We start from the raw sequence: 27,099 nt of genomic DNA, 5'->3' as shown, positions 1-27,099 counted from the left end.
TAACTGACATACTAGGTCTTTATTGACATTGCTAATAAATCTACAGTAATGATTTTTCCTGCACACATATGCACATAGTTTATTACACAGATAGCAATTTAGTCTAACTTTAAAGACTTGAGTTTTCCCCCGAAACACTATAATTTTCCATTGTTTGATGCTTTATATAGTTTAAGCCTTCCAAGTAGATTAATTCTTTTTTTCAAACTTGGGTTTATAGAATAATTTAGAGATGGAAAAACAAAGATAGTATTTTTGGGTTCATTAGAATGTCTTTTAAAAAGCCCTATGTTTTCAGACATTTTCAGTTTGGCAATACTCGGAATGAATTTTGCCAGTGACTTTTTTTCTTTCTATTCAAACTTGCTTATATATCAAGAAAAATTCAATCCATATGTTTCTGATTCATTTGTATTCAAGTCATCAAAATGTTGTTTTGTCAGAGAGTTGTTTAATGTCCAAGAAACATTATAAGGTTATTTTTTAGAAGTAGGACTCTAAAAGCCATTTTGAAAACAAAGTCATAGCGTAATTTTCAACCACATCAAGGTAAAACTTTAGGTTTAAAGTCAGAAAGTTTAAAGTTTCACTAAATTCTGTACCCAAATCAAGAAAAAAAGATTTCAGAGGTATTAAACTGTCAAATTATATTATAACTGATACTTAAATGTAAAATAAAGAAACTTACTGCTTACAGTAACTTAGAATTTAAAGTTTTGATATTTAATTTAAATGAGGATAAATGAACAGATAGCTACATTCTGGAAATAAACGTTTTAAAAAGAAATCATTAGGAAAACTAGATTAAAATCTGGGCTCTGACAAAATATTTACCATTTTAGCTATTGCATCAATAAAATGAGTGTGATAGTAATTACCTTACAAGGAATGTGAAGTTGTATTAGATGATAGTAGCTGGCACGTGATAGGGCACAAATAAAGGTCTGTATGATAAATTGGACTAGAGATTGTACAGACTTTTCACTTACATTAGCTCTGGTTATCATTCCTTTAACTTGGGACTAGTTCTTTTATTGTGGAGGTTTTACAGATGATTTAAATAAATTTTAGATAAATTCACAAGTGATAGTCCACAGGAAAAAGGTCAGATTGATATATATTCTGAAACTTTGAGTTGACAGCAGAGTATATAGGCAGTAATGTTATTAAGCTCATGTTTAATAATATTGGTTGATAAAATAATTACTGGTAAGAAACTTTTAACCTGTTTCAATCTAGGGTATGAAGTCAATAGAAATGAACACTCAGACATATGTATCATGATCAATTGATGCTTATATTAGTTGGCATCAACCAATGATTGATGCTTATATTCATAGACATCACAGAATATTAAATTATTAGTACTTAATATGGTAGTTTTTTGAGACTCATTTTATTCTTAGAAAAATAACATATTTTTGGAGATTACTAATTTCATCAATGAAAATAAGGGAAACAAGCTTCTTGTAACCTAATAGGATTATATATGGGGCTAATTTATTAAAGGCTAGCCAACATTAGCATAAAAAACTCCTGTTTAAAAATGCCTCAGGACAAATTACTAGTATTTGAGTTAGTAAACCTATTAGTAAGCATTAAACACTAGAATGGATTCTAACAAAGATAATTGAATTTATAAGCAGGATTTTAATGTTCGTAGAACACAAGATCAAATAAATATCAGTAGTCTTTGATAAAGAGTAGAGTCCAATGGTCCCTAATACCTGTTGTGCTGATGTTTATAGCAAACCATATAAACTCTCCACCATATAAATGGTATTTCCCAGAAAATGATCGGAAAGCTGAGATTTGAGATTTTGAGATTTAAACTTTAGAAAATCAGAGATTTTCTAAAAGTACCAACAGTTTAATCCTCTTTCATTTTCGCCAATATTATTCTGCAAACTTCAAATGAAGTATTTTGTTATCAGGACAATTAACTTGAAAGTGGGTAATTTTACATTTCATTATGCAGGTTGTTGCTGTGTTCTCTCCTTTTCAACCTGTGATAATTTTGGTTGTAGTTGTTCATTCCCAGTAATTGACAACTGTTACAGCTATGTTAACAAAGAACAGGATTCATCTTTTTCTACAGCCTTGGGTTGTTTTTCATTCCTACCTGCATAGTAATTTAACATACTGATAACATTTCTTTTCCAAGTTAAAATATCCAGTAGTATCTCCTAACTGTATTCTGTTAAAATAAGTTTTTCCAAAATTGCCACGTCTTTTGAATTGCAGTATATTCCTAATTAGAAACATATATTCCAGTATCTAAAGTCCACATGTGATTATATATTAAACAAAGGTATAATTTGCAACTGAATATTCTTTTATGTTTATAAAATTTAAGTGTATTTGTGTGAGAAATGCAGAGTTCTTAATATAATATCTACTTAAATTTAATAAGTCCTAGAATCTGCTATTTTTAAGTGGAAGTATCTGGCTAAGTTTGTTGTGTTATTCTTCGTATCCCTAAGAGAGTTGTTTTTACCTCAGGGAAAGAACTCAAAATTAAGTCTCTGTGTTGTCAGAGGTTTAATTTATCTGTGTCAAAGGTTAGATGATCTATATGGCTGGGTAATCTGAATATCAGCTGACAGTGCTAATAAGTAGCAGAAGAAATTCCGAGATCAAGGGTGATATTTTTCTTTTTCTCCTGCTGTTTTGACTACAGTTTCTCATTATTATTTATCTAAGTTCAAAAAGTTGAATTATGTCCACTTATCTGAGGATCTTTTAAACATTCTAAGATTTGATGATATTTCCTTCTCTTATCTGAATCTTATCTTTTGAAGTAATTAAGTCATTTTTGTTCATAAAACCATATGGCTCCCCTTTTGCTGAATTTATGGTGATGACAATTGGTTTTAAATAAATAAATGAGAGAGTATCTATATCCAAGAAACTGAAAGAATCACATATCTTGCTAGAGGTTCTGAAAGGAAAAAAGAACATATACACTTATGATTTGCTCTAGATAAATATTGTTATAAATAAGTAGTTCTTTGTGTATTGTCTAATGTTTAAGGATCATTAGATATTGACTTCTGGATTAATATTTAAGAATAAATTAGGAGGACAGCAGAAGAATAGTTATCTTCCAGTACCTGAAGAAATAAAATTAATAAATAAAATTGAACTTTTACTCTACAGTCCACAAGTTAAATCAATGTGCATAAAAGGCAAACTGAGGGCTCTTTACAAAAGACAAAAAACCCTGAATAATGGAAGCCAATGGCCATAGAATTGTTCGTTCTGTGAGGAATAAGCTCTATGTGACTTGAAGAATTCACTATTTAGTTGACTTCTTGTCTAGGAATTATACTGCATAATATACATTTTTAGGTAATTTCTACAGTCACTTACAACCTTGCTGCATCATATAATGGTAAACCAATTGAAATCTTTAAGCATATATTTATACTTTAAGCATTATATTCATGTATATAAAAATACTATATGTAGAGAGGGTACAGTGAATGGAAATGCATTGTCTTAGAGGAGGCTGGTATTAAATAATTATATTCAAACCCCAACTTAAGATATTGTATAAAACCAGTGATGGAGAAACTGGTAAAGAGAAGCGAGAAAGCTAGGCGTGTTTTTCTGTGCGCATGCGTATGTGTGTAGCCATGGAATACCCAGGCATATACACAATCTCAAGTAATTGTGTTAGTGATCTAATATAAATTCATAGTTGAAAATCCATAATTATTAAAATTTCTAGATAGTTCTTCTTACAGCATTTAGCAGGATTGTATTTTCTTTTTAAGTGCCACACTAAATGTTTTAGTATCATAGCAAAACATAGAACTCAATCTAAAGTTTTCCATAACATTTTAGAGTGGCTTCTACTTCTATCAGATTTTTTTCATGAAATTTCGAAAACATCAAAACATAAATTATCTATGGCCATGTGTTACTTTCTGAAAATCTTTTTTTTTTTTTTTTAATAAGAAATCAAGCCTTGGAGAAATATTTAAAAGATGTGGCTAAGAGAAACAATTATGTTGATCATTTTAATCTGAATGTTTAGCAAAAGTGTCCATTGAGAATTCCTGTACATTTATGGTAAAAATGACTAGATTTCTACTGAAAATAAATATGACATAGATATCCCTTGGGGTTTGAAATCAGTATTTGTTAATTTTCCAAACCCATGTAAGCTGTGACCCATGGGTTTTCTAACTTGCGTAATGTCTTAAAGCACATTGGAGAACATAAATCTTCCCTGTATGCTTTAGTTTTTTGTCATTTGCACACTGAACAAATGAGCAAAATCTTTGATATGTCTTTCATGGCAGGAGAAACTGAACGTAAATAATGGATCACTGTTAAATTTCTACTTGGTTCAACCAAATATCTCATTAATTCTCTTATTAGCCGTATAGCATTTTCATAAAATATACTCCATGTATTTCAAACTCATTCTTATCAACTTATTTTCTGTCTACACAGATATCCTCTTTTTTATACGCTGATTTCAGCAATACCTTTTGCCAATATCAATTTGTTCTTTTATGCTAATATTTAGTATTTTTGAATTCTACATAGTTAATCCAGGTTTAACTTTCTAGGTATATCTTTAATTCATTTTCAGTAAGAATTTAAACCATGCATTTCCTGTGATGGACAACTGAAATCAAATAAATAACATTAGTGGAAACTAACATTTCTGAGAGCTTACTCAGTGTTAAGCATTTTGCTAAGCTCTTTAAGTGAAATATCTACTTCTTCTTAACCCATTTTGTACATGAGTAAATGTAGCTTAACAATAAATCTAAAAATGATTTGATTTCAGGGCCAGCCTCTTACAAGTTATGTTATTCTTTTATAAATTCTGAACTGAAAAATAATTGTATTGTTATAATTTCCAAATAAAACAATGTCATTAAAAATGATTATTATGGGACAGAATTGAATTTTATGCTGTATCTGTTGGGAATTATTTTTGAATTTTTATATTTTCTCTCTGGAGTTTAACTGTGATGTGGCCGACAATATGTAACAGTAATTCTGTCATATTTTTTATTTTCTAAATCAATCTCTTCAATTTTTTTGTCTCTTTATGTAATTATAGTTAATTTGATAAATTAATAAATCAGAAAGGAGAAAAACTTTCCTTCTGCCGATGATTCACTTCAACATGTAATTTAGTCAAATTTAATCTCTTTATTTAGAATTTGATAATGAACCCTCTCTTCTTAATTTAGTCTTGTATGATGATTCATAGGCAGAAAATAATTTTTCTTTATAAATAGATACTGATTATAGAATATATTTAATAATAAATTGAAAGACTAAATTTTGCTGTTTAATCATGTCCATTATATAAACAATATTTTAAAACTAGTCTTTTTTTCTCTTGAAGACTTGCATCTCTTTATTATGTCCTCTTAGGATAATAACATAGTAGTAAACATTTTAAAAAGAATAATATGTGAAACATTTGGCATAGTCTAGTTAGTTCTCTTCTTCAAGTCCCAAAGAAGGTAACATTTGTAAATTGAGACTTGCAGGTTTGATCATACTTAAGAATATCTTAACATAATTGGCAGATCACAATAACTTAATTCAGAAGTGTTAGCTTTTAGTTTAGTTTGTATATATTTGAATGAGAGCCACATGGTTAACATAGTTTGCTTATCCAAAGTTTAGCATCACAACTAAAAAACATATATGAAAAAAGGTTTTAAAATTATTGACTTAAAGTAAGTAGTGACAAACAGGGAGTTAGTTGTGGTTCATTATCTGGGAAAATATATATTTTACTAATTTTTAAGATTTATTTTAATGAAAAGGGGTTCAGAAGTGCTTGGCTATGTCTGTATTTCTGTTTTTGATTTTTCCCTAATTCAGAACAGTAACTATGGAGTACCAGTCTTACCAAACAAATGCCAAAGTCAGAAACATATTTCAGTTTTTGTTGTTTGTTACATTTTCTCTTCTAGACTCTGTAGCTAAACTAATCATCTGTGGGGTATGTTCATGTTAATATCAATTTAGGGTCCTGAAAAATATAAAATAGTACTTATTGTCATCATACACTGGAGCTGACCCTTTCTCTTCTTTTCTTTCTACTTAAGTTTTACTTATTGTTGACACATCTCTCTCAAAGATATATTGCAAAACTAACAGTAGTGCTGGTATTTGTATCCTGAGCAGAGAGCACAAGTGGGAAGAAGAGAGAATCTTTAATCATTATAAGGCCTGAGCAACCACTGTGGCTCTATGCTGCTGAGAGTTAAAGATTGGCATGCCGGTAATAAGATTGTAAGAGAGAGAGGAAAACCAAAACAGAAACAAACAAAAAACAAAGGCATCTAACCATCAAATCCAGTAGCATATGTTGGAAGTGGCAATCAAAATTTGGATTAGACTAAGAATACTTTGATAATTAAATTATATATCGCCACTCCTTGAAAATGTATGCTAATGTCTCTTTTTGGGGCATGTAGTTGAATCTAATCTTTTTGTGACAGTAATTGAACCTAAGTTTCAGTTAGAGTAGAATAGCAACTGGGGAAGCCACCTGCCTTCTTATGGCTGGTAAGAAGTACCGAGTCTTCGTCTTCCTACCTACTTACTAAGGAAAATCTGATCCTGAACTTAACAAAAGCAGCAGCTATAACATTGTTCTGGAAAACTATGATACGTATGCCACTGACAGGCTGTTTTTCTTCCGTTCTTCTCAAGGTGAAAATATACAGAAACCCAAGATGAAAGTATCCACCAATCTCTAAAAAGTGGACTACCATGTACTTAGAGGGAAAAGCACACTACTTTAGTAGTGTGACAAGGCTGAGTTAAAAATCTGACTCTTTTTTGAGTCTTATTTTAAGAGTATAACAGTTGCTTTGCTGTGAGGAGTAAATAAGATGTATACAAATCAACTGGTAAAATACTTGTCTTCAATAGATGGCAGCTGTTGCTTCTCTCTTAATTTCAGAAATGTTGAATTGGCTTTTTCAATTCCCAATGTCCCTGATTCTTTGAGACATGCTTCTTATTACTCTCAGGTACCAGTTATGTTTATATGTAGAAGTGTTCTTCACATTATTTTTCTCTGAAGTAACACAACTGATAGAAATATGAAAGTTCTACTTATGCTATGAGGTCAGGTGACACTGCTGACCTAGATTGAGCACAAGGAAAATACTCTTGGAAACCAGCTATTATTTTGCATGCAAATGGTTCAGTATGCTTTTGCTCTGGGGGCCAGCAAGGAATCACGGTGGTGTGAGATTTCACCTTGTAACTGGTCCCTTATGTGGGGCAGGCTAGATGGCATTCTGGCCGTAGCCAGATACATGAAAAAATAGTGAAGAAAAATTCTGCTTCTTTTTACTCAGAAAAATGCTTTATGATCAGCCTTCAAATGTGAAGAAAATAAGCCCCAAATACTAAAACTCCACATTTTTAAATTTATTATTTATAATTGAAACAATAATTGCACTTTTTTATGTGGTACAATGTGGTGTTTCAAAGCATGTGTACAAAGTATAATGATCAATTCAAAGTGATTATCACATCCATCATTTTAAACATTTATTATTTCTTTGTGGTAGCAGCATTCAAAATGTGTTCCTGCAGAAGTAGTTACTATGGCATATTACATTAGGTATCTCAATATCAGTTCTCTACTGCATATTTTAGAAAATATATTTTACTTTTTTTTCACTTTCTTTTTTCTGGGGTACAGAATAATTTATTTTTCTTCTATTTTGCTGATACTAGACTGATCCAAAGATCCTGGAAGTAGCCTGTGATCATTTGATAGGTTCATGTACAAATCAAAAGGGAAGGTCAAATATTTAACAAATATGATTTTCTGTATGATAGGTCAAGGTGGGAGAATCACCTGTGGTCAGGAGTTCGAGACCAGCCTGGCCAACATGGTGAAACCCTGTCTCTACTAAAAAAAAATAGAAAAACTTCACCAGGCATGGTGGCACATGCCTCTTGTCCTAGCTACTTGGGAGACTGAAGGAGGAGAATCACTTGCACCTGGGAGGCTGAAGTTGCAGTGAGCCAAAATCACATCACTACACTCCAGCCTGGGCGACAGAATAAGACTCCATCTCAAAAAAAAAAAAAAAACCAAAACATTGGAATAATATAGTAGCTGTAGCTGGTAAAAGAGTATCTCCTTTAGATACTCATAAATTTCCCAAGTAACTACTCTAAGTGTCAAAGACCTCTTTAATCACTATAGGTAAAATGAAGAATACTAAAATTTCACTGCTGTGAAACAAACTAAAATGTGTTTGACATCTAAAAGCTTTTTGTCATTGATGTTGTAACACAAAGAGTTTTTAAAGTTTTTGGTTGATTTCTGCTGAAATTCTGCTTCATTATACTCTTATTAAAATCCCCCAGGCTTCTGAAGGAAAAGATTCTTTCATTTAAGATATGTACACTTTTTATTTTAAAAAGTCACATAATAACTGGAGAACAAAACAAAAAATAATTCACTGTTCTCATGGTTTTGTGAAAAGAATGTTTCTGCTGTCTTAAAATAAATGAGGGCTATAAGACCAACTGCTAACCAATCTTTTTGGGGCATGTGACAGATGATGTCTGTAAAGTTCATAGGACCTCAGGGGAAAGGTGATATATATAAAGACAAGAGCTATTAAAAAGTAAGTGCTTTTGTGGAGGTAAACTACAGTTCCTAGCGTGAGATTCATATTTCCAGCGGCTGAAAATAGGGACCAAGTAAAACATATTTGTTGGGCTTGTCATGCCCGAGACAGTAAGCCCCTCATTTCAGAGTGATGTCCCATGGAAGGAAACTAATCATTTTCCATCACCTCAGTCCTGCCCTCCATGCAATAAAACATTTCAGCATACTGGACAGCTTCCACAACTGGGCACAGATCTCTGGCCATGCTGCTTTATGGTTCTCGGCTTCTTTGTCCTCAGGCCCTACTTTCTGGAGCCTCATGAGCTTGGGTTCTCAAGGGTTTGTGTTTCTCCCCCTGCATGACTTTAGTTACCATGCCAGTGTTTCTGACCAAATATCCTGTTTCTTTTCTAAGCCCCATCACTTTATCAAACTGTGGGGCATGACAGTATCTTCTGCAAAATTGTTAGAATATCAACACTTTAAAAAATCTCTATCTCCTTTAAACTTCTTTATCCCTAACACACCCCGATCATATAGAAAAATGGATTTCTTCTACTGTTATATGTTACCAGGAGTTGTAACCACATTTTTTTTTTTTTTTTGAGACGGAGTCTCGCTCTGTTGCCCAGGCTGGAGTGCAGTGGCATGATATCTCGGCTCACTGCAAGCTCTGCCTCCCAGGTTCACACCATTCTCCTGCCTCAGCCTCCCAAGTAGCTGGGACTACAAGTGCCCGCCACCATGCCGGGCTAATTTTTTTTTTTTTTTTTTTTTTTTTTAGTAGAGACGGGGTTTCACCATGTTAGGCAGAATGGTCTCGATCTCCTGACCTCGTGATCAGCCTGCCTCAGCCTCCCAAAGTGCTGGGATTACAGGCGTAATCCACCATGCCTGGCCGTAACCACATTTCTTACCCACAGAAAACTCTCAACTCATAGTTCATATCAGTGTGTCAGGGTACTGCTACCCATAGCCCTTCCTGGATTTTATTTTTCCAGCATGTCTTTTTTCCCCCCTTTACTTATGAGCCACAGAATCCTATGCTTGTTTGTACATATTATTACATTTGTCCCTTCTTTTGATTTTCACACATTACCAATAATATATAATTATCAATATATAATATTGGCAAAGTGGCTTTTTTTAAAGATTACTCTTTTAAATGTCAGGAAAAAGAAGAGATGAGAAAAGTCCCGCAAAGGTATTGTACACCAAACAATATTCCTGGGTTAAACAGAACCCCAGAATTACTGTGAAAAATCACTCAAAAATCTTATCCTGTTCTCTACAAAGAAAATTTTAATGCTTAAAAAAGTTTAAAATCCCAACTTTTCCTCATTTTTGTTTGAATTTATAAAGCATTGTAAACCATTTGAAACCATTTGAAAAACAAGAATGTAATAAGGAGGAAGGCTGAATTTCCATTTGTGATACTTCGAGTCTGTGTACTTAAGTCTGGCAACAGGTCTGCGCTTTTACAGTGAAACTAAAAAAGATGCAAAATTTTCATCAAAGTATAACAAAATTGAAATTTGTAGCTAGATTACAATATACTTAAGATTATAGAAAATTTAAGTACATATTGAATTTAAGTAGATAAATTCTATTTTCCCCATGTTCCTTAAAATCTGATATAAAAATGATCTATTCTGTATTCTGGGTGGTGAATTCTATACTTTTTAAATGATCAGTTTGTAAAAAGGGTACAATTCGAGTATAATGTAGAGTCATAGAATCCATAATTTCACAGTACCAGAATCAAATTTAATCACAGGTTGAAAATAAGTGAAGATCAGATAGATGTGTGGATGTGAGACAATGCACTGATTTGACTACTGCTAAGGAGTCCATAATGGATACTACAAGAGTCTTTTTGAAATGAAGAAAAGATAATTTGTGCACCAGTTCCATCACAGGTGTTTTGGGTTAAGCAGTCAATTACTGTGGGTTTAGAGGAGAAAAAAGCAAACTGGAATGTATGCTAACATCTCAAAATGATATCAACGTTTAGACTCTGATAAATCCTCAAATGAATGTTTTTCAAACTGTGTATCCTAGAGGGAAACTCAATGATCATATTTGGAACCACTTATCCTTATAACATCAACATGTGTCTGAAGAGCTGTTTTATGTCAGAATCTCCTTTAATAACTGTGTTTAAAGAAATAAACATTTTGAAAGTCACATTTTCCAAAAGGAGTGGTCTGAAATACAAAACCAGTGAGTTTGGGATAGAGCTTTGGTTTGCCAACCTACCTTCCCTGTGACTACAAATGTGAAATAGTTTCAGTTGTGTTCTTAGGCAAATGTGACCACAATAGCCTGACCTCAGTACTTATATGAAGTCATTTGGGTTAGAGTAACAGATCTAGAAGGACTGAATCTCCAGCCTCAATTATGGCAAAATTTAGTAGTTCAGAACTCCAGCCTCATCTACATCCTTTTTGATCTCTGTATGAATATAATAATAATTTCTTAGAAGATATAAGTCCAATCCTATCTTTGTTCACTGAGTTAATAAAACTGTAAAATAATATGCCCACATATTTGCTGCTTAAATTGTTTCACACTGAGATTTCTGTACAATAATTTTGAGGAGAAAATAAGATGAACAAGGTATAAATAGTTCTTAAACTTTTCATGAGCAAAGATTTAATTTTTTTGTTTTGTTTTTTGTTTGTTTTGTTTTTGTAAATCAAAAAAGACGATATCTATGCCAATAACAAACTCTGGATGCCTACAATTATAGTCATTACCACTTTCATTTCATAATCCCAGTATTATATGACACCCAAACCTGAAATAATTGGGAATAAACAATGTTTCTTTGTGTCTAACTGCCACCAGCAAGATGACTGAAATGTTGGCACATCCTTCAAGAGTCTTTTCAGTCTCCTCTCTGCTGTCTCTTCTTCCCTCCCATTTGTGTGTTTAAGCTTGAACAGCTCTCAGCAACCAAGCTTTTTACCTCCTATTACCACCCCATCCATTTGGCAGATCACATCCCTACCCTCTTTCCAGTGTCCACATCAAGGCGTGGATATCACACAAGGGAATTTTTCTCTTGCAATTGGAGCCACTTTATCCCATCACTGGCATTTTCTCTTGCTTTGGTATAGTTATTGATGCACATTGGAACTCCCAGTGTTGTCAGATTGCTGCTCCACTCAGCTTTGAGCTGGTACTACTTTCCGAAGTCAAAGCTGATGACTAATATAGAAGATTGTTTTGGAGCTCATTCTGTTGCTGCCATCCTAACCCAATGTGGAACTGCTCAGAAGCCATTCTTCTTATATAGAGAGAATCTTTGTTTACCACTTGTGTCACAGTCTGTTAATGAAGTTCCAAAGTAGTGCTACCTTGTCTTCCCAGTATTTTAGAGACTTTGGGTACAAAGGATTTATTAGATTTTCTTTGATTCCCTTTCTTTCTAGGAGTTACACATGCATCTATTGGAGCTATGCCAGAAGTAACTCTGAGATACAGACTTAAAAAAAATCACTGTGGCTCATCTTTTCCTTAAGATGACTTCTTGTCCACGAAATTGCTCAATATTCTTTAAATATATGCTTGGTGAATCAAATCTATCACTGTTCTAGCTATGCCTGAATGTGTCTGAATCCTAAGGTGACTAAGCTTGGGCTCAAGCTGGTATCCTTACCATCCTTTATTTTAATGTTCTTTTTGTTACCTCCCCCCATTTGCATTTCTACTGTATATTCAATGCTTAATCTTTATGTATATTTTTAAAGTAGAAACTACTATAAAACAAGAATCAGCTTTGAAAATTAAATCCATGGTGATACACACACGTAAAGGTAATGTGTTTCTAAATCAAAATGCTTTAGGTAGGCTTCTTCAGTTACATATTTGCAATATCTAAAACATACCGTATGTTTAATCATACCATTTTAAAAGTTCAAATAAAGTTTTATAAAGAATTTACTATTTTTTAATACATGCAGTGTAGTCTAGGTTTCTATCAGTACTTCTACTAAAACAATTATTCAGTCTTTGAAAAGGTTTAGTCAGCATAATCAATATAAGTGTATTGTGTCTGAAAGACTAGGTCAAATAGTTAATACTTCTATGGTATAGCTCAAGACCAAGGGTAACTGAGCAAGCATTAACTTATGGAATGTTAATAGTCACCCCATTGCTGAAGTAAAAAGGAAACCAAGAGGAAACTTAATAATATTAAAAGTTATTTTAAAGGGAGTTCACATTGGTTTGAAGGGTACTTTGCTTCACATACAATATCCACCTTTGTAAAACCCAAGAAACCCGTATTTGTAACATACACACATCTTTACAGTTTTTAGAACATAAATCTTCAGAGCAGTATTATTTCTCCACAGATAAAAATTAAAATATTGAAAGTCTTTGGAATAATAACAAAAGAAACCCCTTTGCAACCGAAAGGAAACTTGGAACTTCTTGTTAAGTGCTTATTTAACTATAAAAGAGTCAGTGTGTGTTGTAATGAATGGAAAATTGATTTTATTGTATTCCATTTATGAACATCTCACAGCAACCTATTTCAGTATTAGAAAGATCATATATTAAAAATGATTTCTGCAGTCATCAATGTATACAAGTTAAAATTTAGTTCCTGTTAAATTAACAGTTCATTAAAATATCAAAATAAAAGCTTCGACAAATACTTTTTTATGTTGTACTCCAAGACAGAAAAAAAAAAGAAAAAATTTAAAGAACAGATTGCCAGTTATTCTATTCTATAACAGTTAAGTTTCTCAGTTCTTTTTTTATTTTATTTTTTTTTTTCTTTTGCTGAGCTCTCTGTCACTGGAAACATCTTAAACCAATTTCAAGTGCTACACCTGAATAAACATGTTGTAAAAGTGTTTATGTATTGAAGTGGGTCAGTTCAAGGTATGGTATTTGGCTGGAACTTCTAATTTCTCTTTTTACAGTGAAAGGGCTGCCAGAAGGAGGAAGTCTGAGCTGAATTAATACATTTGTTACAGTGGAAGTAGAATGGAAACTGCTCTGACCACAAATCAAACTGCCTCTTTCATTTATGCCAGTGATAGAGTTTTTCTAAGAAATATAGACTCTGGCATAGAGCCACTGTAAGTTTGCATTTAAAAGAGAAATCTATATGCTTATTTGTTTAAGGTTTACTGCTTTGATTATTTGTAAGTCCCTTCTCTGGTAGGACTGAGTATAGTGGCATTTGTGAGGCCGATGGCCATTTTAATACTTGTAGGAATTGAACAACTTTTCCCAGTAGGTCGTAGGACAATTGTGGAGGATACCTATGCTGTCTGAATTGATGCAGCCTTTTTTTTTTTTTTTTTTTTAACCAATACCTCCGCATTTAAAGGACCCCTGTGTCCCTCTCGACAGCTGCACAGCCTCATGCGACACGGTCTCATTTTCTGACAGTAGAAGGTCTCTGCACAATAGAAGTACACACAAAAGTTTTTATGCTGCCAAAATAAATTTTGTTAAGAGCGAGGGCTTATTTGCTAAAATGCCATCGATGCCATTTCGGGGACTGGCTTTCCTTTTCTTTCTTCTAAGGTAGGTCAGGTTTTATAATGGACTCAGGTTGCTCCATAGTCTTTACTGAATACATATTTTAAGAAAACACGCACATCTCTCATGGGGCAAGCCAGAGTCAATCATGCATATATTTCAAACCACATTATATATTATTCTTAAAAGATTGCTAACTTCTGTATCTAGAGTAGCAACTTTGCATAAGATACAAGTAATTCTTAACTAAATTTACAATTTAAGGTTAGTTTATCATCTTTGAATGATTTTCATTGAACCAGATATCAATAGTTTTCTTTTCCACATATATAGAAAATATAATTTTCAGTGATTATTTTAAATTAGAAGAGCCTAATAAAAACTATTAAAAGAGGATACTGTTAATACCTAACTCTAAGGCATTTGTGGAATCAAATTAAATAATGCATGGAAACTGCTTAGAAAAATGCCTAGCACAGCAACCACTCCAAAGTGATTTGACATAGTTGTAAGTATTATTATTATTACTAACCACATGGGAGAGGTACTTTATCAACTTTATCTCTAGGGCACCTTGACTTTTAACTCACTCCTATATAGGTACTGGTTGTATCCCTTTTCATTGATACATAACCACATCAAAGAACTCATAAGGGTCTGAGGCACAGGCTAGTTTATAGGCAAATTTGAGTCTCGAAGCTCATTTGGATTGTTTTTTCTTCTTTCTGAGAGTCTCCAGGCTTGGTTTGCCTCTTCTGAATTCCTTTCAGTAAACATTTAGGTGTGTCAAAACTCAGAAGGGGAGGAATTCCAAAGTTCCTGTGTTTATTTCACAATGCTTCATATTGATAATTATCAGGTTGGTGCAAAGGTAATTGCAGTTTTTGCCACTACTTTTAATAGCTGCGGCTTAAAGCAGACCTCCATCCCCAGACTAGGCTTCCAGAATGACTTGTGAAGAGCTTTAAGTATAGTGCAGCTTAGTAAATGTTGCTGGGCACTGGCCAGAGGTGAAGGTGGAAAGGCTATCAGCACTAATTAACACTTGAAAGGTTTCGAATAGGCTGGAGAAAGTAGAAACACCCTGCCAAGTATTTGGCTTTTATAACTTGAAGGAAAATTATAGAGCATTTAGTGCAGAAGAGCCCATAGCTAATATTTTTTAAATTGCTATTTAATGTGGACATTTCCAGGCGAATGAGTAGTCAAATCTTCCAATTTATAATATTCCTAACTTCAAGGTCTCAGAAGCTATCAGTGAGTGAAAGCAGCTGGAGGGTGTTCTGTGGTGGAAGAATGATGCAAGATGAAAAACCATGCATGGATAATGGTCTGTAATAGTAAGCCTCAATATTTATAAGAATCTTGGCCTGTAAGGAAGGCATTCTGATAATGTTTTAAAACTTTTCCCCTTTTCAAAGTACCCTTGGAATTCATTCACATCAGGTAATTGTTCTTTCTTTTTCATAAACCAAGTGCTTTTGTATTACGTTCTAGGACGCAGTATCAACGTAAAATCTGCTGGACTCGTGGGAAGACAGGGACCTCAGTCAAAACAACCTTTCATGGTGGCCTTCTTCAAGGCGAGTGAGGTACTTCTTCGATCTGTGAGAGCAGCCAATAAACGAAAAAATCAAAACCGCAATAAATCCAGCTCTCATCAGGACTCCTCCAGAATGTCCAGTGTTGGAGGTAAGAATAAACCCAAGCAGCAGTTATGCACAGAGAGTTATGGGGTCGTATGCTGCAAATCAAGTAGCCACAATAAATTTACCCTCTGTATATACCTTCAGATGGTATATTAAATCTTCCAGTGATGTTTCTAGCATCCCAGAATATTTCATCAGTGAATCACTCAGTAATTCATTTTAAAATACATATGAGTTGCTTTCATATGTTGAAAGATTCAGTTCAAATTCAAATCAGGATGGCAGTAATAGAAATATGAAATGGCTAGATCAACAAAATCTCGCCAGAACTGAGCTACACAACTTGCTGAGCTAACTTCCTCAGGGCCTCTCAAAAATGGATGGGCAACCAGGTAAATTAAACATAAAATCCTTTCTTTAGTACTTAAGGCAATACATTTGAATTATGCCACTCAGTTTTATTTTTCTGAAATTAGCAGGAGAATGACATGGAGAAGACAATGATTAAAACAATATTTATCTTTTTATTTGGAGGACTGTTATCTAGATAATTTTCTTCAGGTGTGTCTACACACACACTCACACACGCAATCTTTCAACAAAATATTACAAATGCACAATTGATGTCAAAGTCCTTGCAAATTAATCTGTTAATTATAGGGGGATCAAATTTCAATTGATCAGAAAGCATCTAACTGCCAAAATTTGTAGTGGCTTAGTCGTATTTATACCAAGAAGTACCTTGTTTAGTCCAGGATGCAAACAGGAAGCTGTTAGATGAAAATGGTGGCTATTTTAGTCCAAAAAATTGATTTTGTTAATAAATTTGAAGGGGGAACTCATCCTGGAACATCTCCATTTAGCACCACATACTTATCTATTTGTCAAATATGCATTATTCTGTGTTAATGGCCAATTTATGCATAGTACTCTGCCAGGAACGATGAACGAACCGATAAACAAGAGTCATGATTCCTATATATATTATTTTAGCAAATTGAAATTCTAACTTCAAACAGTCTTTGCCATTATTCCTAAAATCTTCATTTTTTCCAGGTTACTTGAAAATGGCAGATCATATAGCAGCTATTTATTACTCAAACATGCATGAGTGTTTAGATGAGAAATAGATGAAGACTTTTGTTTGGTTTTATTTGCTCAGAGATGCTCCATAAAATTACTAAGTGGAATTCACTGTACTCTTCCTAAAGGGAAGGCACCAGGAGAATCATGTTAGAAAGAAGTCCTATTTGTGTGTCAAGCAACAGAAGCAGGAGGGAAGATTTCTGTATGGAATTGTATTATACTGAATTAAATGCTACTTATAAAGTGATGTTTTAAAATAATTTCCCAACAAAGAAATTTAACCACTTTTAGTAAAGCATGACACTAGTGCCTTATTACAAAGCTATTTTTTAAAGATCTTCACAAGATATTTAGTTTGGCAAAAAGTTGTAATTACTTAATATGAAAGGTGGAGAAAAATAACTTTCTAAGACCTTTTCTTCCTGGTAAATACTAGGCTGTCAAACTTGTATATTTTTCTTTTCATGTAGAATGGTTCTAAGTTCGGTTGAAATGTTTTTAATTTAATGTAGCAGACTGTATTAAAAAAAGTTTTGCTAAACCTTGAATAGAATAGTAAATAATTTTGGAGGAAATTACAAAGGGAAAAGTAGAAGTTACATACTTATTATTAGAGCTCATAATGACTCTGGCAGAGGTGTTTCAGTGACTGAAATCATCAAAGTCCTTTTCCCTATTGGTTAACTCTATTTATCTTCTCTTTCTGACCACAAGAAACAAATGTACGTCTATAACCAGAGATGAATAAAACACATGGAGCAGAAATCATGTAACTTTTCACCAGTTTCCTAACACCATTTAGAGTACAAAATTATTCTAATATAGACCAATATTTTCTTTCTGAAATTTTGTCATTGGCAACCATTTCTGTGAAATATGTGGTAGATGGTTTTGGAGTGTGTTCATATTTTGATAATAAGAAGAAAGAAAGTAGCTGGTTTGTGTCTATAAGACTTAACCTTTCAATAGGTAGTAATCAAGCAGTCTGGGAAAATCCTCATAGGATTTGGCGTAAAAGACAGGGCTTTAAGGAAAGGGAATGCTAATATAAACAGAACATTTGACACTTTGGAGACTTGAAATGCCAGTGAAATTTAAAAATTATCCAAATATAAATAACAAAGTTGTAATAGTAACAAGATTTTACAATAAAATATTGTGCAAAGGCTCTATGGATAAGAAGGGGTGGGGTTGGGATGGAGTTAGGGAGGAAAGTTGTATTGCAGGTTTGCTTGATTGCAAGTTTTTTTGCAAAGCATATTGTCAAATGTCGAAAATCTCCATTAGTAGAGAAGAATTAAAACTCAAGTCATTTCTGCTATCTTTATCTCATTTCTTTTCTACTTCAACGATTCTTGCTTTCTGACTTCCCAATGTTCTTTTTTTCTTCCATATTCCTGTGGGAGAGCATAGAACAGTAACCAGCACAAAATAGGAGTCCCCAAAATACTTGTTGAGTAAATTAATGTGTTGACAGCATAGGAAAAACTAACTTCCTTTTTCAGGTAAAGGTATATAGAACCATTACTTCCAGGTTTCCTGCAGAAACTGCACTGCTTGTTCCTCTTCAGGTTTTGGCAAGATGGTTGAGCAGATACATTGTGGAAGATATTTCCTGTTTCATGTTGAGGCAGCACAAAGGGTATTTCTTTGAATTTGTGTGTGAGAGGAAGAAAAATGGAGCCAATAGCTAAATTCTAAGCTAGCTATTCTTGAAGATATAAAGGCACTAGGTTAATACGACTTTTTAAAAAAACCTCCAGAACATGATGCTATTTGAAGGAGTATATTCAGTGTTGAAAAGAATAGAGTACAGGCATACGATGTTTTATTGCATTTTGCTTTGTTGTGTTTCAAAGATAATGTGTTTTTTTTACAAACTGAAGTTTTGTGGCAGTCCTGCATTAAGCAAGTCTATTGGTGACATTTTTTCCAAAAGCATTTGCTCTCTCAATTTCTCTGTGTCATATTTTGATAATACTTGCAATATTTTAAAATTTTACTATTATTATATTTGTTATGGTTTATGTTATCAGTGATCTTTGATATTTATTGGTAATTGTTTTGTGGCACCACAAACTTTACCCATATAAGATGGGAAGTAAACGTTATGTGTGTTCTGGTTCCTCCAACAATCGGTCATTACCCCATCTCTCTCCCTTTTCTTGGGTTCCCTATTCCCTGAAACACAACAATATTGAAATAAGTTCAGTTAGTACCCCACAATGGCCTAAAGGTGTTCAAATGAAAGGAAGATTTACATATCTCTCACTTTAAATCAAAAGCTAGTAATGATTATGCTTATTGATGAACACATGTTGAAAGTCCAGATAGACCGAAACCTAGGCCTCTTGTGCCAAGCAGTTAGTCAAGCTGTGACTGCAAAGGAAAAGTACTTGAAGAAAATTAAAAGTGTGACTTCATCAACATAATAATGATAAGAAAGTGAAATCGTTTTCTTGCTGATGTGGAGAAAGTTTGAGTGGCCTGGATTGAAGATCCAACCAGCCACAACATTCCCTTATACCAAAGCCTAATACAGAGCAAAGCCTTGACTCGCCCCAATTCTGTGAAGGCTGAGAGAGGTAAGGAAGCTGCTGAAGAAAAGTCTGAAAGTAGCAGATGTTGGTTCATGAGGTTTAAGGAAAGAAGCTATCTCCATAGCAAAAAAGTGCAAGGTGAAACAGCAAGCATTGATGAAGAAGCTATATCAAGTTAGCCAGGAGATATATCTAAGTAATCACTGATGAAGATAGCTACACTGAACCACAGATTTTTAATGTAGATTAAGAAGCCTTATTGAAAGAAGATGTTATGTAGGACTTTCATAGCTAGAGAGGAGTCAATGGCTGGCTTCAAAGCTTCTGACAATCTGACTCTCTTGTTATGGGCTAATATACCTGGTGAGATTAAGTTGAAGACAATGCTTATTTACCATTCTGAAAATCCATGGACCCCTAAGTATCATGCTTAATCTACTCTTCCTGGGCTCTGCAAATGGAACAACAAAACCTGGATGAACAGTGCATCTGTTGATAGCATGGTTTACTAAATATTTTAGGCACACTGTTGAAACCTATTGTCCAGAAAAAAGATTCCTCTCAAAATATTACTGCCCATTGACAATGTGCTTGATCACCCAAGAGCTCTGATGGACATACATGAGTAGATTAACGGTTTTTATCATGCTTGCTAGCACAACATCCATTCTGCTGCCCATGGATGAAGGAGTAGTTTTGACTTTCAAGTTTTATTATTTTAAAAATTTATTGTGTAATACTGTAGCTTCCATAAATAGTGATTCCCCTTCAGGATCTAGGCAACCTTCTGGAAGGGATTCACCATTCTAGATGCCATTAAGAACATCCGTGATTTATGAGGGGTCGAAATATCAACGTTAACAAGGGTTTGGAAGAAGTTGATTCCTACACCTCTTGGATGAGTTTGAGGGGTTCAAGACTTCAGTGGAGGAAGTCATTGCAGATGTGGTAGAAATAGCAAGAGAACTTGAATTACAAGTGGAACCTGAAGATGTGACTGGATTGCTGCAATCTCATAATAAAACTTGAATGAATGCGGCGTTGCTTCTTATGGTTGAACAAAAAAAGTGGTCTCTGGAGATAGAATCTTCTCCTGGTGAAGATACTGTGAATACAGTTGTAATGACAGCAAAGGAATTAGCATTTTAAATAAGTTTATTTACTAGAGTAGAGGCAGCATTTGAGAGGATCAACTCCAATTTTAAAAGAAGACCTACACAAAGTAAAGTGCTATCAAACAGCCTTGCGCACTACAAAGAATCTTTTGTGAAAGGAAGAGTCAATCAATGTGACAAATTTTATTGTCTTTTAAGAAATTGCCACAGCCACATCAACCTTCAGCAATCACCAACCTCATCAGTCAGCAAGTATCAACATTGAGGCAAGACCCTTTGTTAGCAAAAAGATTACAACTTGCTGAAGACTCAGATGATCACTGGCATTTTTTAATCAATAGATTATTTTTAACTAAGGAATGTACATTTTTAAATATATAATCCAATTGCACACTTAATAGACTGCAGTATAATGTAGCCATAACTTTTACATGCTCTGGGAAACCAAAAAAATTGATACTCACTTTATTGTGATGTTCACTTCATTGCAGTGGTCTGGAACTAAATTCACAGTATCTCCCCAGTAAATGTCTCTGACATATGCCTGTATGAAGAACCCAATGGCAAGTCCTGGATCATTACAGAACTGCTAAGAAAGGTTGCTTATTGTATGCTGGATACTGAGAATCTTTGAAAAAGAATCCAATCATGTAGTGGCCCTGCCTACATCCACGGTGATTTCGCAGGGCAAGTCTTTGGCATAGAGGTGCTCTTCAACTTACAATGGGGTTATATCCCAATAAACCCAACAAAAGTTTACAGTACTATAAGCTCAAATATCATAGCTTAGCCTAGCCTCCCTTACACATGTCCAGAACATTTACATTAGCGTACAGTTGGGCAAACTCATCTAACAAAAGGCCTATTTTACAATTAAGTTTTGAATATCTTATGTAATTTATTGGACACTCTGCTGAAAGTGAAAAACAGAATGGTTGTATGGGTGCTCTCAGTATGATTTCTACTGAATGTGTATTGCTTTCAAACCCTCATCGATTTAAAAAATCGTAAGTCAAAGCATTGTAAATCAGATACAATGCATATTTACTAAAATTGAAACATTCTGCTCTCATTCTCAACTTTGATAGGCACTATCTCTTGTCTAATGAATACAGTGTAAATTTATGCCTCTTGGAACAACAGATATTAGTCAAAACAAGAAAAGAATTAATTGAAGTTATTTCCATAGAATATTTTATATAATATATTTTTAGTATTTAGAAATAATAAAATCAAAAAGCTAAACTTCTCCCTTGTTTACCTAATCCATACATAATAGATCCCCTTAATATGCTGATATCAACATGGTACAAACCTCTCTGTCATCTGAGAGAATACATTTTTGTTATATGCTTCTAATTACATGAGTTATATATTTTAAAGGTTTAATAAACAATGATTAGCCATATTTCAAATAAGGTGAGCTAATTGCTTTTAACTGTTGTCACATAGTATTAGCGTCAGTTTATTTAATCATGTCACTCCAAAAAGACATTTTGCTTTTTTCCAAGTTGGGACTCTCAAAATAAATGCTGTACTGAAAATCCTGCAATGCTGCACAAATGAGAATATTTCTAATCCACATAATTGTGACAGTAACTAATATTAAAAATTGCTATCTGTGACCTGAATCGTGAAAAATTTTGAAAACCCCTCCTGAAACAATTATTTTGATGCATATAATATGTTGTTAGCTAGCTCTATCTATACATTTATCTATCGTCTATCCATCATTTAATATGACTTCACTACTTACTAGTTGTATACTCTTGCACAAGATATGTTACCTCTCTCTGACTGTTTCTTCATGTTTAAAGTGGGAATGTTAATTATGCCTGCCTTGCAGAGCAGGATTACGTGAGTTGTGAGGATTAAATGAGCTATTACATATAACTAATATAAAATAGTGGTACATGGTAAATGCTCATTAAGAGTTGAACATTACAATGGCTTTTATAGAACTGGTATGCAAAGAGTTCAGACTCTTACATCAGAGAAAACTACAAGTTCACACTCTCTCTCTTATAAGTACCCATACCTGTGGTCACAGGATTTCTTATCTTTGGATACTCTAGAAACAAGGGAAATTTTAGAGTCTTTAACCTAATTTGGCTAATCTATATTAGCAATTAACTACACACCTTAAAAAAGACTTGCCAATAGACATTAAGGCATTGTGTCTGTTGTCAAGTTTCTCTCTAGGAAAAATTCACAGGGAGAATATATCTGGGTATAATTTCTTATGAGTAATATTTATTCAGTATTAAATAAACTCCCATTATATGCCAGGCACAGCATTATAAAACTATATGCTATGTACTATATTAACTATATGGCCCAAAATACTACACGAGGGACTTATCTGAGAACAAATAGACATTTTCCAGAAATACAGACATGGATGAAACCATTTCAGATTGTAGAAAGGAAAGGGCTCTACAGTTGTGGAGCCATGAACCATTTTCAAATGGCTGGGGGATGCATGTATTTTTATGTGAGAGGACTGTGATATCAGTTAGCAAATTATTCAGGGGCCAAATCATAAAGAGTAGGGTATGTGATGATAAGGAGCAGTGATGTCTTTGCATAGGCAATTGGACAAAGAAGAGCCGTAATCAGATATGCATTTTAAAAAGTTAATTTTGGCCACAGAGTGCAGAGTGGAATGCCAAGGGTGGAGACAGAAAACTCAAATAATGATTAGGAGTCTAGTATAATACTCCAAGCAATGAAGATCATAGATTGGAGAGAGAGATGTAGGAACCAAAACACATGGGATAGGGCCAGCAGGGGTTTGAAGAGGATGGATAACCCAGCACTCTGGAGAGGGGAGTGTTGAGAATAAGTGGAATGTGTAGGGAAAAGATGTAGCTATAAGCCAAATTGTTAGATGTAGAATGAGGCTGACCAAATGCCACAGGAAACAAAGAAAGCAAAAATAATAAAATGGAGCCTCCTTGGGGAACATCAATACTGTAAGTATAGGCAAAAGAGAAAAAGGAATTCCATAAAATAAGCCAAAAGAATATCATCAGAGACGTCAAAGAGGAGCAGGGGTAAAGTGTTATTTTAGAATATAAGGTTACCAGAAGAAGACATTGAGGAAGGATGAGGCAAGCAAGAGTGCAAAGGGCTTCCAACAGGACACCTAGATTAAGTAGTGAAATTGATCAACTAATGGGGCTTTGTGGATCCATTTAATACAGGATCTGAGGGGAAAAAAATGAAAATCAAGAAGCTTACTAAATTTTCTGTCCTGGCCACTAGGTGACTGATGGTCCTATTAACAAAAATAGTGAATACTGAGTGTGAGGTCAGAAGTAGAAATAGTGAGCAGGAGGCATCAGGAAACTGTCCTTTAGAGGTGTCTGGCAAATTCAGGTTTGTGGATAGATTTTTATATGAAGGAGCTCTAAAGTGAGGACGTTAATTACATGATCCACATGGATACTTTGCTGAGCAGAGTTATGCAAACACATTATAGTTATTTTGTGGTGTTTTGTGTCACACGTTGGTACCTACAGAAACACAAAATTGTGTTAATATTCTACAAAATAAACAACAGTAATTACTACTGGCTTGTGTGTAAATTCAAGTGAATAATTCACTGGGTATAGAAGATAATGATTGAGCTAGAGCAACAATAGCATTTTAAAGCCCCTTATCTTTGGGTAGGATTGTTATTTATTTTTGGGTTTATCATGAATTTTTCTACCCCCAAGGTCATATAAAAATTCGCATTATGATAGTACCATTCCTGCTTTTTCAACTCTTGTACTTCATTCGTCATTTTAAATTTTTATAAATAAATTAAGGTCTTCTGTCCTGATGCTTTAGGTGTCAACTTCCTTTTTCCCTTTTTCTCTCTGGGAAATATGAGTGAAAAAACTAACATCTCCTCTTTTGCTTTGAAGCAGCAGCATATCATATTTGGCTCATTTAAGCTGTTGTCATGGTTAAATGTTAAATTTTATTTCTAATTTTTATTTGCTTTTATAGCTATATCTGTGTTTCATCCCCTTAAGAAACTAATACTATGTTCTGAAGAAAAAAAAAAAATGGTGTATGAAGGTTTTTGGACTTGATTGTCTCTTGTCCAGTTCACAGAAAGTCTATCCCATGTTTATTTATTTGTTTTTGTCAGTAACTATTATGCAGAGCTTTGAAAGTCCATGCAGATTTCAGGAATTTGTTTTCATTGATACATAATAATTATACATATTCATGGGGTACATGCAATATTTTGATAGATGTATACAATGTGTAATGATCAAATCAAGGTAATTAAGATATCCATCACATCAAATATTTATCATTTCTTTGCATTGGGAACATTCCTAATCTTGTCTTCTAGTTATTTTGAAATGTAGAATTAATTATTAACTGTTGTCACCATACTGTGCTATTGAACACCACAACTGATTTCTTCTGTACGTTTTTTAAAAAGCTGTATTTTTTTTATCCATTAGCCAGTTCTTGTTCCCCTCTTTCTGCTACCATTCCCAGCTTTTGATAACCACCATTCTCCTCTCTTATCTTCATGAGATCAATTTTTTTTTTTAGCTTACACATATGACTAAGAACATGGGATATTTGTCTCTCTGTGACTGGCTTACCTCACTTAACATCTTCCAGTTTCATCCATGTTGCTCTAATTGACAGAATTTCATTCTTTTTATGGCTGAATAATAAGCCACTGTGTATATGTACCACATTTTCTTTATCCATTCATCCACTGATGGACACTTATGTTGCTTCTGTATCTTGTGAACAGTGCTGCAATCAATATGGGAGTGCAGATATATCTTCAACATATTGATTTCCTTTGTTTTGGATATATACCCAGCGGTGAGATTGCTTGATGATATGGTAGCTCTACTTTCACTTTTGGGAGGAACCTCAAAAAAATGGTTGTATTAATTTACATTTCCACCAATAGTGTACTAGTGTTCTTCTTATCACATTCAGGATTTTTTGTGTGTTTTACCAACTTTTACCTCCACATATTTATTTTGTTTTTCATGATTTTATTGTAAGACAAAAAAATTAAAGAAAATCAAACTAAAGATTAAATTTATACACTATCTAGAAATTGACCATAAAGAAATTTGCACAAGTATTTAACGATATTTTTACTATTTTGGCGTTGGCTTCCTAACATTATTACCATTAAGAGACAAAACAGAGAAGTATTATTGATAACACCTGCACTATGGATAAGACGTGTTGGTTTACTTTTTCTAGTGTTGATTGTAGAACATTTTAATAATTTATGCCATGACTTTTCATTTGTAGGCAGGTTCGTTAACAACAGAATTATATCCATTTCATATTAATCTCCTAAAGGCTGCCCATCAGTATTTTAAAAGACATAAATCTAATTTCCTTGCCCTTCCGCCCACAGCTTGTTCTGCCAAGTATTTAGAGTAAACCTAACTGCAGGCTTTTCTAGTTTGGGTACAACATTTACTTCACTCACTATCCATTAATTTTTATTTCTGACAGAATAAGCATATGGTCCTAATGCTCTATGAAATCAGACTCTTGGAACCAGATTCTGTTATAAATTTCATTGCTTGTTACATTTATATGATGTTATATTATATACATCACTTAGCCTGCATAAAAAGACATATATATGGAACAGATATATTTTGACTTTTAAGTTTTATTTTCTTCATTTTTTATAAACATTGAATTCAAATAACTATATTTGTAGTTTATGGCTTTTCATATAAACATGTATGTGTTATTGGCTACAATGCTATTCATATTTAATATTTTCAATTAAGACAAAGATGAATAAATATTCCCATTATTATCTAATGCAGAGTTGGAAAAAGTAAGGCCCAATAACCAAATTAAGCCTATCTTGTTTTTGTATGACCTACTAAGAGTGGTCTTTCCATTTTTAAATGTTTGCTTGGAAAAAAAGGACAATATTTTGTAGCATGTGGAAATCATATGAAATTCAAATTTTAGTATCCGTATGTAAATTTTTACTGGAATATAGCCACACCCATTCATTTACATATTGTCTATGGTTGCTTTTATACTACAGCAGCAAAATTGAATAGTTGCAAGGGGGGGACCACTTAGCCTAAAATATTTGCTATCTGTCTCTTTTTTATTTTTTTAATACTTTAAGTTCTACGGTACACGTGCACAGCGTGCAGGCTTGTTACATATGTATACATGTGCCACGTTGGTGTGCTGCACCCATTAACTCGTCATTTACATTAGGTATATCTCCTAATGCAATCCCTCCCCCACCCCCCCTCCCCACAATAGGACCCGGTGTGTGATGCTCCCTTTCCTGTGTCCAAGTGATCTCATTGTTCAGTTCCCACCTATGAGTGAGAACATGCGGTATTTGGTTTTCTGTTCTTGCGATAGTTTGCTGAGAATGATGGTTTCCGGCTGCATCCATGTCCCTACAAAGGACATGAGCTCATCCTTTTTTATGGCTGCATAGTATTCCATGGTGTATATGTGCCACAGTTTCTCAATCCAGTCTGTCACTGATGGACATTTGGGTTGATTCCAAGTCTTTGCTATTGTGAATAGTGCCG

At 33.8% G+C, this 27,099-nt stretch overlaps 1 protein-coding gene across 4 annotated transcripts in view; it reads left to right on the top strand.

Moving 5' to 3' along the window:
• The window catches only part of BMP5 (bone morphogenetic protein 5), a 123,150-nt gene that overhangs the window by 86,883 nt on the left and 9,168 nt on the right, over window positions 1-27,099 (top strand). For all 4 annotated transcript variants that reach the window (XM_025382694.1, XM_025382693.1, XM_025382696.1 and 1 more), the window contains one exon: window positions 15,635-15,829. In XM_025382694.1, the coding sequence (XP_025238479.1) occupies window positions 15,635-15,829 (195 nt within the window). The remainder of the gene's footprint in view (window positions 1-15,634; window positions 15,830-27,099) is intronic.

This window comes from Theropithecus gelada, chromosome 4 (assembly GCF_003255815.1).
Source record: "Theropithecus gelada isolate Dixy chromosome 4, Tgel_1.0, whole genome shotgun sequence".
Taxonomy (NCBI): Eukaryota; Metazoa; Chordata; class Mammalia; order Primates; family Cercopithecidae; genus Theropithecus; species Theropithecus gelada.
Note: the sequence above shows the minus strand (reverse complement) of the source record. Positions and strands in the feature narration are given on the sequence as shown.